The 12817-nt window shown below is 42.8% G+C and overlaps 1 protein-coding gene across 2 annotated transcripts in view; it reads right to left on the bottom strand.

Moving 5' to 3' along the window:
• Positions 1-12817, bottom strand: part of grm7 (glutamate metabotropic receptor 7) — a 193010-nt gene that overhangs the window by 92973 nt on the left and 87220 nt on the right. For both annotated transcript variants that reach the window (XM_028997654.1, XM_028997653.1), the window contains exons 3-4: positions 5538-5673; positions 4995-5149 (exon numbers count right to left, since the gene is read on the bottom strand). In XM_028997654.1, the coding sequence (XP_028853487.1) occupies positions 4995-5149; positions 5538-5673 (291 nt within the window). The remainder of the gene's footprint in view (positions 1-4994; positions 5150-5537; positions 5674-12817) is intronic.

Below are 12817 nucleotides of genomic sequence, written 5' to 3'. Positions count from 1 at the left end.
CTGGGACCACCGGTGAGGGCATAGGATGCGGTGGGATGGAAGGATTGATTCGGGTTCAGAGGAAGAGCTGTCGGGACAGGGCGTCGGCTTTCTGATTCCAGGAACCAGGGAGGTAGGACAGGTGGAAATGAAATTGTTCAAAAAAGATGTCCCACCTCACCTGATGTCATATGAAAAGGGCCTGTTGAGGGTTTGATGAAAGCAGTGGGGTTGTGACTGTGTGACTGTACTGTAGCTACGGATGAAGTGACCAAAGAAATTCACAAACCCAAGAAACCTTTGCAGTTGTTTCAGTGTCATGGGTAGGGGTCACAATGCCACTGCTTCCAGCTTCTTGGGCTCCATGGCCACACCCTGGGGTGAGATGGTAAAGCCCAGCAACATGGTGGAGCGCTGGTGTAAGGCACATTTGTTCAGCTTACAATACAGCTGGTGTGCCAGCAATCACATGTTGTATGTGGCTTTCCAGGGTTGGTGAATAAATGAGGACATCGTCCAGGTAGGGTGGATGAATGCAGTTTTCCACCTGTTGCCCTCTCAGATTGTAGGCAGAGCACAGATCCAACTTTGTGAAGTACTTGATGAGTGGCAATGGAGACACTTCGAGATACTGTGTGGGCACATACCAGGGCATAATTACCAGAGTTTATCAGTGCACTCCCTGTTGATCTAAAGATAGGAACAAATGGGCCATACAATCCAAGAGCTCTCTCTTTCCAGGAGCAAAGGTCATTCAGAGATCCCGCCAGAAGTTCTGGAGAACAAAGAAAAATCCTTTCTTTAATTCTTCTGGGTGAGTAATTTTATCTATCTGTACTGTTATCTATTAATGCACCGTTCCGTTTTGCACAGCAGTATTTGCACATGTATTATTTATTTCACTAGTTTAGCACTGTCTCATTGTTGTATCCTACCATGTCCATACAGGATAACTGCTAGGAAGCCCAAAATATCCCCAACTTCCCGACTAGGCCCACAGGAGGTCAGCTGTCCACGTTTACCACCAAGACCTTGACTTCCACCTAAAAATGGTGCATTGAGCCACTACAGAAGATCTGATCAGGATAACCTCAAGGCAAGAAGTCAGACAGTTCCTGGACCGACATTCAGAATATGTCAAGGCAGATGCAACTCTTTTGAAAGTCTTCCTCCTTCTTAGACCCAGATATTACTTTCTACACCTCAAGCGATCATATTCCGAAATGAACCAAACATTGAAGTGGACTTCAACTTCCTCCAGAATGTCCATCCCAAAAATAGCCATTACCTGGGGTTCTTGGCATGCCCTCGCACATGATCAGGTGTGAATTTGGGGATTAGTGAAACCTTGTGATGTGTGAGAGAGAGAGAGAGAGAGAGAGAGAGAGAGAGATATATATATATATATATATATATATATATATATATATATATATATATATATATAAGGTGTGTGTGTGTGTCTGTGTGTATATGAACTGCATTCATATATAACTATGAAATTTCATATATAACTATGAAAAAACTATGAATGAACACATGTGGAGTTATGTACTTAACAAAAAAAGTTGAAATAACTGAAAACATGTTTTATATTCTAAATTCTTCAAAATAGTCACCCTTTGCTCTGATTACTGCTTTGCACACTCTTGGCATTCTCTTGATGAGCTTCAAGAGGTAGTCTGTCAGGATCCGGTCCAAAATGGGGGTTAATTGTTGTCCTGTGTAATGTTCCCTAATCGTTTTCACCTGTGTTAATTGTATAAAGCTGCCCTGTTAGTTTCTGTTCGCTGTCAGGTCTTTAAAGTTATGTTCCATGTTCACCAGTGTCTACGTCTCGGATGTCTCCCCTGTCCTGTGATTCACCATTAAACCCCTGTTCCGTGATGTCAGGTGAAAGCGTCCTCCATTCCTCGTCATTCCTCGTCACTCCTCATCATCCTCTCCGTTCACCCGCCATGTCATGCCCGCATGGACGTGACAGAAAGACCTGACCCACATTTGGACGCCACCTGACGCAGCCCCGCTGAGATCGGAGGAGCCGCGACTCGCCGGGAGGACGCCGCCAGCTTCCTTGTCCCTGGTCTTCCATGGCTTCATGTTCAGCAGGGTCCCGACCCCTGACTCTCAGTCCCGTGTCTGGCAGCGTTGAAGGTGAGGAGCGGCCATTCAGCGGGGCGAGCCGGAGACTGACAGGGAGCGGCGGACGCATGCGGATGGCGGACGAGGTGCCGGTACCTCACTGGCCCAAAGCCGTCTGCGCTGGACATCCGCCGCTCGTCCATCTGGAATACCGGACCAGTCATTCATTCATTCAGTCAGTCATTTATCATTCCTACCTGTTCATCATCTTTTCTCTCCTCGAGTCAATTCCGTTCGATTCCTCCTGTCCACTCAAACCATTCAGACTCTGTGTTTGGATTTTTCTCCCTCCTTCATGGACTGCTTCGTCTGGCCCGCCAGGTGTCGTGCCATAGGAGGGGGGATTCTGTCAGGATCCGGTCCGAAATGGGGGTTAATTGTTGTCCTGTGTAATGTTCCCTAATCGTTTTCACCTGTGTTAATTGTATAAAGCTGCCCTGTTCGTTTCTGTTCGCTGTCAGGTCTTTAAAGTTATGTTCCATGTTCACCAGTGTCTACGTCTCGGATGTCTCCCCTGTCCTGTGATTCACCATTAAACCCCTGTTCCGTGATGTCAGGTGAAAGCGTCCTCCATTCCTCGTCACTCCTCGTCATCCTCTCCGTTCACCCGCCGTGTCATGCCCGCATGGACGTGACATAGTCACCTGAAATGGTTTTCCAAAAGTCTTGAAGGAGTTCCCAGAGGTGTTTAGCACTTGTTGGCCCCTTTGCCTTCACTCTGCGGTCCTGCTCACTCCAAACCATCTGGATTGGATTCAGGTCCGGAGACTGAGGAGACAGCTGGCCTTAAAGGCTTACAGTAAATAGGACATGTGCTGGTGAGACCTCACGAAGCTCCAATGTCTACACAAGTGCCTTTGACACACCATACAGTCACAAGACCAAATTGACACCGTCCGAATCCTAGACCGCCCAGAACTTGACACAGATACAGAGCGACGACAATCCGACAATCATTGCCGGATACGGGCATCACCTGTCTTCCCTCTGTGGTTTCACGGTCAAGCCCCCAGACATTCCATATCTGGACAAACTGTCCCTGAAGCCTGCATTGTGATGACGTGATAACACATGGAAGAGATCACAATTTCAGCCTATACTAAAAGTGTTCCCATCCAACTCATTATTAAACCGGGCCAGGAAATGTCCAGCACTCTAGCATTCTTTCAGACATCCCAAGAGTTTGAAGACCTCTGAAGCCATAGCTCTGCTAGAAGTGACCTCCAGAGTCACCTGCATTCTTGTTTCTTGGGAGAAATCAGCAGTCATGATTTTCATGCTTTTGAAGTCACGCAACCCACAGCTACCACCAAGTCACCTTGTGGAGTCTCCCGGAAGTTCCTGCAATGATGGACAGGGGCGTCAACTTTGATAGTTGAGATATCCCCGGTAGGGGATAGAGGACAAAACGTTGCGGTGGGTTGCAGTGGGTTGACCACACCCGAGATTTGAAGAAAGGAACATTTGAAACCAAGCTGAACCAAGGGAACCTAACACATGCCAGTACCCAAAGAAAAGGGGGAGAGTCGGAGAAGCAATGCCGGCCCTACAGCATCACACTATTGGCTAAGGCCTCAACCTGGGGGCTAATTACCAATTAAACCAATTAGGGGGCTATGAGCAGCATCCTTTGCAATGTCTCAGAGGACAACTCAACCCCCATCCACTCCCAACATTCATGTCTCAGTGATGCACACATCCCATTGCCAACTTAGTATATTAGCATTGACTGTTCATGGGATATGTATGACTCTGTGGTACTCGTGAAGCCGAGCTGTAATAGTAACATCATAGCCTGCTCCTTAAATTTGCACCTGATAATCTGATTATTATTTTACTTATTTTATTAAGTAAAATCCGGCACCTTAACATTTATCAAGATAGCTGTATGAATGAGTATGAATGAAATGTATCTCCCTCTCCTCTTTGATGTTGTTTGTAAAAGTTTTAGAACTTGTACAGTAAAAACCGTGTACAGTAAAATTCCATTTAACCATTGATTTCCATGAAGTTGAGGACAAAAAATATATAGGACTATATTCAAAGGTTTTAGACAGATATGAAAAAAAAGTGCTCTCACCACTTTAGCACAGCTCTCACCATCCTTTTCTTCTCCTAAATCTCCTTCACTCTCCTTCAATCTCCCTCATTCCCTCAGCTCTCAGCTATGGACAGACACACTCACTGGAGCTCACATCAAACATGACACAGTTCACTGTGCTGCAATGAAACGCCCTCCTATTATTAGGGGGCTATGAGCAGCATCCTTAGCAATGTCTCAGAGGACAACTCAACCCCCATCCACTCCCAACACTCACGTCTCAGTGATGCACACACACAAACAGACAGTCCTGTGTGGATGGGGAATCATCCAAACCCATGGGGATTTCTTCAAACCTCAGCGCTCTGGATGGCTGGGTGAGCACCAGACCGTTAGCCTTCAGCCCCAGTGCGGATGACCATCAGAATCTCATGCCATTGGCTTAGTGACTCCTCTTCCCCCGCAAGTTCACTGGCATATAAACTGAGCCTTCATAGAATGCAGCTGTCAGTTAACACATATTCTGTGTTGCTTACTTGATGCAGAACAACCCACCATAACTGCAGTAACGGAGATCCTATAACAGCCATTTAGCATTTGTTACTTAAGTCCTTATACTTGTCCATTTTTTCTGAGGACAAATTGCTCACTTGCATATGTCACCCACCACCAGGTGAAACTATACTACCATAGTCAATGTTAATCACTACAGCTGTCAGTTTTGCCAATGTAATGGCTAAAGGGTGTATATAAAATAAATCATAGCAATGACCATTTTCAAATGGTCATTGCTACCATACAGCAACTGTAGCTACAGCTACAGCTCTCTTACCAGCTATGGTTGCTCTTTTTGGCAGGATGGTGACGGCCCCCACGGCTGCGTCTTCAAGCTGGTGAATTGGGCTGCTCTTGGCCCCCCAGCTATCTGAGCCAATCCACAGGAAGTGTCCAACTTGGTCAGCTCTCTTAGTAGCATTCAGAATTCCCCTGAAACTCACCCACATACAAATGAGTCCCACTTTCAAAGACAGAGTGGAAAATATGTACACATCCTACCAACCTACCATCCTACCAATATATCTACTCAATCATCTGGCATTAAGTTATGACTGACCTTCTATGACTGACATATTCTTAAACCAAGCAATGCCCTGTTAAATATTTGTTTTAGTTATTGAGAAGTCAGGATTGCTTTCAAACTAATGTCCATAGTCAAATAGTTACAATTTGGTTGTGGGTTTTGCACTCTTATAATACCAGAAATCCATTTACTGAAGTTAATTTTGTCTTGTTCTACTATTCTGAGACCAGAGATGCAATTTTATGCAGATTTTTTTCCAGTACTAAGCTTGCAGGAAAGTTTTTTGCAACTCACCGAATGTCTTCGTCAGAGGCAAAAATAATGATGGCACGAGCGTTGCTGGTGCTAAGGAGCTGCTGAATTATCTTGTCAAAGTCGGCCTGCTTGCGGTCGTGTGGGATTTTCAAAGACTGTGCAATGCAGATCCCACCTGGACAGAGAGAAAAAGAAAAAGATAAACACAACTATTTTAAGACTCTAGCAAGAAGAAAGGGACTAAAAAGAATTATTTGCCTGAGAATAGAAGATGTTTAATAGAATGAAGGTGGGGATAAAGAACATAGTTTTCCTTTTCTTTTTGATAAGAACAAAAAATCCTTTTGGTAGACCAAAATCAGCATAATAAAGAAAATCAACTCTTTAACAGGCTTTAACCATCCAGATATATAGCTTGGTCAATGTCCAGAGTTTCAAAAGACAGCATATAACACATTTGAAGATGTTTACACAAGGTACGAAGCCTGACAATGTGCGTCAATGTCCCACACATAAAGAACTCACTTGCACAACGAGTTTTATTGTTATCAATCCTCTGAACTGAAGGCACTATAAAGCAAGAGGCTGTATAGCATTACCTCCTGCTACCGGAATGAAAAAATTAATTAACTATTAATTCCTACTATTTTAAGGGTAAGGGCCCTGTTTAAATGACCAGATGTGCACAGTCTGAATTGTGTGGGGCAAGAACAATTTAGCCCAAATGTATTATTGCTAGATTAATAAAGGAAAATGATTGTTGTGGTGAAATGTTTTGTTCTTATTCTCTAAATTAATTGTGGCTGTTCTTTTAGCATAAAATACTTAACAATCGGCGTCATCTCATGTTCTCTTTAAAAGCTTTTTGGCTTTTTGGCCATTATAGTGAAAGATCTGCAAGGTAGATTGGAATGGCACATGGCAGCAGCTGAATTTCACCAAAGTTCCATGAGATGCTGCAGGCAGGTACAAGGTTTTCTAGCATCATCAGAATGGCCACATAAAGGATGAATCCAATGACATCAAGGGGAAAAAAACCTTGTCACTCCCCACCTCTGAAGCAATAGAGGAAGAAAATCTCCTATTCCTGTACCTGCACAGATGGGAGCAGGTATATTTACTATTTAAATGAGACAGGAAACAAACTAGCAGACAAGCTACTTACTGCTCAGCAAAAGATGAAAAGAAATGACTTAATTACTCACTGCACTATTCACTACTCTATGTACAAGGCCACTGACCAACACCACTTTCCACTCTACACTGTACACACAATTCTTGGACATCATGAACACAAAGTCATCAGGTTCAGGCATCACCTTACACCGGAGTTGATTCAGTTTCATGATTATACACAAAATCTTTTTTTCAGACCAACCTTTCATCATCATAACAAATGTGATTTCATGGGCTGATGTAAGCTAGTCAAACTATCCAGTTGGCCTGCTGCTGGAATTCTCAAGGAACAACAATCTAAAAAAGGATATATGAGAAGTGCATTGAAATTAATTTAACAAGATGTAATGTAATACATGCAATGTACTGTGCTGCTGAAAGCACATTATTCACATCACAAGTTTGTGCTTATGCCCTGTGATACTAATTGATTTCTCAATGTAGTGATAATTGTGTACCTGCTGAGAAATCTCCTAAACAATGACGGCTCATGGCAGCCTGCATCAGTCAAGCAGGAAATTTCTTTATTGCATCTGGGTGACATTCATTTAAATGACAATGTTTAACCACAGGGTTCCTATTCATAGCTTTGACAGACGCACCATGTCCTGTGGTGAAATCGAAGCCATGAGAATGTGGTAGTTCAGACTGAGCAGTTGTGTTAAAACATAAACCTGAACACTTCTGACCCATCAAATCCACCTGATATTACTAAACTGATGTGTCAAATAATGCTAGCTCCCCATTTAGAGCATGTCACTGTGCACTCAGGGCTGAGTAAATTGGTAAAGACTGGTACTGCAGATAAAAGTTATAAATACAATGCCCTTGTTTGTGTTGTTATCTGCTCTGCTCTCATACAGTGAGAATTGTTTTCTTGAGTATTTTGATTGAGGATAAGCACTGTTACATTTTACAATGTTTTCTCAATACTATTTCACATTCAAATATTGTAATGATAAAATATTGTAATTATGGTAAAATCACATGTAAAATCCAATTATCAGTGAATTACTGGCTACTCGGTTATTACAGTAATAATTTCAATATACAGGCATTTATTGTAATTCATTTTAAGCAATATACAGCAGTTCCATAGCTACCAACTGCTATACCACAATAATCCTATGTCCATGGCTGCTGTGGAAGTACTGTAAATAGTTGGTGATCTATTGTAATTCCCTGTGACATTTTACAATAAATGACTGTGAAAGTCAATTAGTAGCCTGTATTTACAAGCAAAAATTCTACAGTGTGCAAAAACTATTTAGTTCATGCATTTACTAATGAGTGAAAGATGAGTTCAAATGAGTTAAATTATAAGTGCAAGTGTTTTAAGGGCTTCAAACTGAACAATGTGAATGTCTTCTTTTGCAGTATTGTAGGCAACGTTAAACTTGATTATCATATCAGCCTGATGATCTGTTTTGATGCTGCCTGATGCTGACTTCTGCAGGTCCTCCTCAACCAGCACCTCCACCCCAGATCCCATCTCACCAAATTCTTTCATGCATTTTTTTCACCTACATTACCAAGTCAACAATGAGCTCAGCAGTTCAGGATAGGAAAGCAAGAGAATAGAGAATTGTTAGGCAAAAATTAGTCTCACATTATCATGTGAGACTAGCCGAGGCGTTGCAGTAATAAGTATTTGTATTTTTCATTTCAAAATATAGCATATTTCAGGTTTTGGTGAAAATGAAGTCTGTCTGAAAAAAGAACATTCCACATGACGTACTGAAGCTAGAAGAGTATAGAGAGAGCACAGGACAAGTCATTGCATGAATCAGAAACTCTGAGTCTACAAAGACAACCATGGGCACCAACATAATAAATATAATAAAGTGAAGTGATTGTCATTGTGATACACAGCACAGCACACAATGCACACAACGAAATGTGTCCTCTGCTTTTAACCCATCACCCTTAGTGAACAGTGGGCAGCCATGACAAGCGCCCAAAGAGCAGTGTGTGGGGACAGTGCTTTGCTCAGTGGCACCTTGGTCGATCGGGATTTGACCTTCAACCTTCTGATTACAGGGCCGCTTCCTTAATTGCTAGGCCACCACTGCCCAAAGTCAGTTGTTTGGGGTGAGAGTGTGGAATGAGGGGCAGTGGTGGCCTAGCGGTTAAGGAAGTGGCCCTGTAATCAGAAGGTACAGAACCACCATGCAATATTTAGTGAAATGAAAGTGAAATTGAAAGTGAAATCGAAATAATTGTGATACACTGCAGCACAGCACACGTGCACACAATTAAATGTGTCATCTACTTTTAAACCATCAGCCTGGGGAGCAGTGTGTGGGGACGGTGTGGGGAGTGGCACCTCAGTGGTGGACTGGGATTCGAATCGGCAACCTTCTGATTACAGGGCTGCTTCCTTAACCGCTAGGCCACCACTGCTTTGTTCGCTTTTCCTCTTTGTTTACTTTTTGTTATAATTCTGCTTTTTTGTCCTTAAAATTTTTTCAAGTTTTGCTCAGTATTCTGGTTTCACTTTGCCCTGTTACATAAATATATGTGGCTCAACTTGTACATACCAAAACACTGTATTGCACTCTGGAGGCACATACAATGCAATATGATGTCACGTGATGAATGGTGTGTCTCTCTCTCTACCTCTGCATTTGCTCTCAGCAGGATTTAAGCTAATCAGCCCATGATTGAACTCCTCCCACTCAGTTCTGTGATTGGTGGCCTTGAGTGGTGTGGAGCACTCAAAATTCAAATTTTATTTGTCACATACATAGTCATACACGGTATGATATGCCATAATGGTGACTGTAACAGAAGCTTGAGAGGTCTGAGCAGGAGAGCTGTAAAGAGAGGAACTACATGGCAGTCTTATGTCCTTTGCTATTAGCAAAGTGACCATTTGGCTTTATTTTTACCCCATATGTGTGTGTTTGTTACTTTTTTTTTGTTACTTTTCATGCTTTTCGGGTTTGATGGGGTGTTTTCTCTTCTCTCCTTTTTGTAGTGCCCCTGACTTTAGACAAGAGGTGTGACAGCAATCATGGTTTTTCTTAACAAAAAAAAAAAAGTAATACCAGCCTGTGAGGATAGTCTATGAAATATGGAATTTCTATCTGACAATGACATTATCCCTGCCAGACATGTGCAATAAAACATAATCCTTGAATGTGTAAAAGTGTCCTTGGCAGATCAATTGATCAGCTTAGTTTTCTATATTTCATCTGGCCCATCATAAATCCCTGTGACTTAACCAACAGCATGTTCATTTTCAGGATGTTAGCGAGGACCTTGTTTTGCAGATGATTGTTTTTGACCTCATGCAATGAATTTATGAGCTGTGAAACGTTTTGTTTGGAGAAAGAGAATGTTTATTCTAGCATTATTTACTATGCTACCATATGTCAAACACGGGAAAAAAATCACAATTTCACAGAATTGCTGAATTATTAAAGCTTCTAAAATCTGTTAAAATCTCAGTTAAATAACATATTAAATACAGGAGTGGATGTTGTAGCCGAATGTGGACTCACCTCTGCTGACCTTACAAAAGAAAACGGCACCACCCGGTGGACTACCTTGGTATACAAAATATTGATATTTGGTGTCCCTCTATCGATTCAATATCACCAAAAAAATATAATATTATGCTGTATATTTTTATTTGTAACATCCCTAATGCTGATATTTTGTCCCAAGGTACCATCCCTACGCAACGATCATGCCTTGCTGCTCACTGCACCTCACCAGACCTCACCTTATCTTGCCTTATCTGTTATGACATTAGACACTTTAAAACATATTGAGTATCATAGTATCACTCACTTACAATCTATTACTCAGGATCCCAGCTGCTGAAGCCCATCCCAGGACATCACCACGAGTGGGACACCAACCCAGCACAGGGCGCACACACACCATTCACTCACACACTTACATTTAAGGTCAATCTAGAGACAACAACCTCTCTGACTAAATGGGGAAGAGTAAAGTGATACATTTGGGAAATTACAGCCCAGCAAAGGGTGTGTTAAGCTTGAGACTCACTGACAGATGCTAGTTCTGTTGATGCATTAGCAATTTAGAGTTGCAAGAGTGATCAGATCACTCTTAATATTTAGAATTCAAAGCACTTCCTATCATTAATGAGATGCATGTACAGAGACAAAAAACATGGAACGTGAGAGAGGTGCCTTTGTACACATTACTGACTCTTCTCTATCAAAATGCAATCCACTTCGAAAGATATTCCAAGTGATGAACACAGTTGTAGCTGTTGCAACATATGTAAATGGACATAACACAGATGAAATATACTCTTCATCGATTGAGCAATAACTACTAAAGCAAAAGGTTATTTAGCACTGTTTGCCTGCTGGTATTGAACAGTCTTTTGACGCCAAGCACTTACACAGATGTATAATCCTGTGTATTTTTCATATAGCTACTTCAGATTTCATTTCTATGCCTTCTGCTGTCTTGTGCGCAGGGGTCCATCTTTATGATCTATTCAGGCTTGCAATACACATTATGAGTAAAATTTGAGTAAAAATTGATTGGAGGAGTCTTGTGAGTCTTAAAATTAACGCTGTACAAATTCATGTACAATCTTGTACTGTTCTCGATCATGGCAAGCCAACAGTGTTACATTAATACATTGCTTATAGACATTTAATTAAACCGGGACTGATTTGAAGTGATTGTCATTGTGAAATACAGCAGAGCACACACCAGTGCACACAACAAAAGGGAGAAGTTTACTTTACCTTACTTTATTTTGCTGACGCTTTTATCCAAAGCGACTTACAGGAGGAAGACACCAGCAATTCTCGTTCGATTTCTATAGATTTTGAGCCTAACTTGTCAGCAAAGAGCATGCTCGGAGATTGTTAAGTGCTAGATGAAGAAACAATTATATATATATATATATATGTGTGTGTGTGTGTGTGTGTGTGTGTGTGTGTGTGAGTGTGTGTTAGATTTGTCTGAAATACTTTTTGAATAAGTGGGTTTTCAACTGCTTCTTAAGAGAGGTGAGAAGAGGTGTAACATGGGTGTATTTTGGCTGATTGAAGATGAGACGGGCTGCCATAAATTGGATAATCTAGAGTGGTTTTATGGTGACTGCAGAGGCTCCAGGCAGGAGAGAGTTACAATAGTCGAGTTTCGAGATGACCATTGCCTGGACGAGGAGCTGCGTAGCCTGTTGTGAGAGTTTACTTACTGTTTATTCTTAATAGAATGTGATTTACTAAAAATAATAAATAGTGGATAATAATTGTGGTTATCATTGTAAATAAAAAAGAAAGCACTGTATCTCCTTCAATTCGCTCAGTATTTCACAATGGGAATGCCCTCAGCGTGACCGATCGCGGAAGCACCAATGACATCCGTCGCAATGGCAGCTGCACCCCGGGAGCCCCGCATCCCTATATTAGGTGCTGCAGCCCACCGGAACGGCCTTCTCGCACTCTACCCTGTGAAGATGTGCTAACTTAACTCAGTGCCCGGACTGTGGCTGCACCCTGCTTACAGTTCACAGGCAAACTGTCAAGGACCTCGCCGCAGAATGCAGACCTGCAGTCGCCTTCCTTGAGGTTCTGAGAGGTCTTCCCCGCTGGCCTCCAAAAACCACCTTACGCGTCAAAGCGAGGGGGTAGGAAAGCAGAAAAAAGCGAAAGGACGAAATTAGACGACCATTTAGAGGTCTTACCAAGTTCTAATGGCCAACTTCTGTCCTGCCGGGTCCTCCGGGACAAAGGACTTCGTGTCCCACTATTGCCCCGCAGCCTGTGGTTTCAGTATCTCAGGCAAGGACCCACGCCCCATGTGCATCACGTGCATGGGGGTGAAGCACGCTCAGGCATTGCTTGCAGACCTGGATGGCTGCACTCACTGCAAAGCCATGTCGGTGAAAACCCTGGAGAGGAGACTACACTTTGCCACGGCCACACGCAAAACCGCGGCGGAGGGCGCCTCAAAACCCCCTCCACCCCGCGCCTCCACGAGCTGGGCAGACATAATGGACGTTGAGTCCCCTATGCAGCCCCCGCAGCTTCAGACAGGGGACAAAGCCGTCATACGTGGCGGTTGCTGCAAAGCACCGCCCGGCTCCTCCCCCCAGTGGTAAGAAGTGCCGGCAGACCTAGGGATTCATTTCCCTCACAGCA

Source organism: Denticeps clupeoides, chromosome 12 (assembly GCF_900700375.1).
Source record: "Denticeps clupeoides chromosome 12, fDenClu1.1, whole genome shotgun sequence".
NCBI lineage: Eukaryota > Metazoa > Chordata > Actinopteri > Clupeiformes > Denticipitidae > Denticeps > Denticeps clupeoides.
Note: the sequence above shows the minus strand (reverse complement) of the source record. Positions and strands in the feature narration are given on the sequence as shown.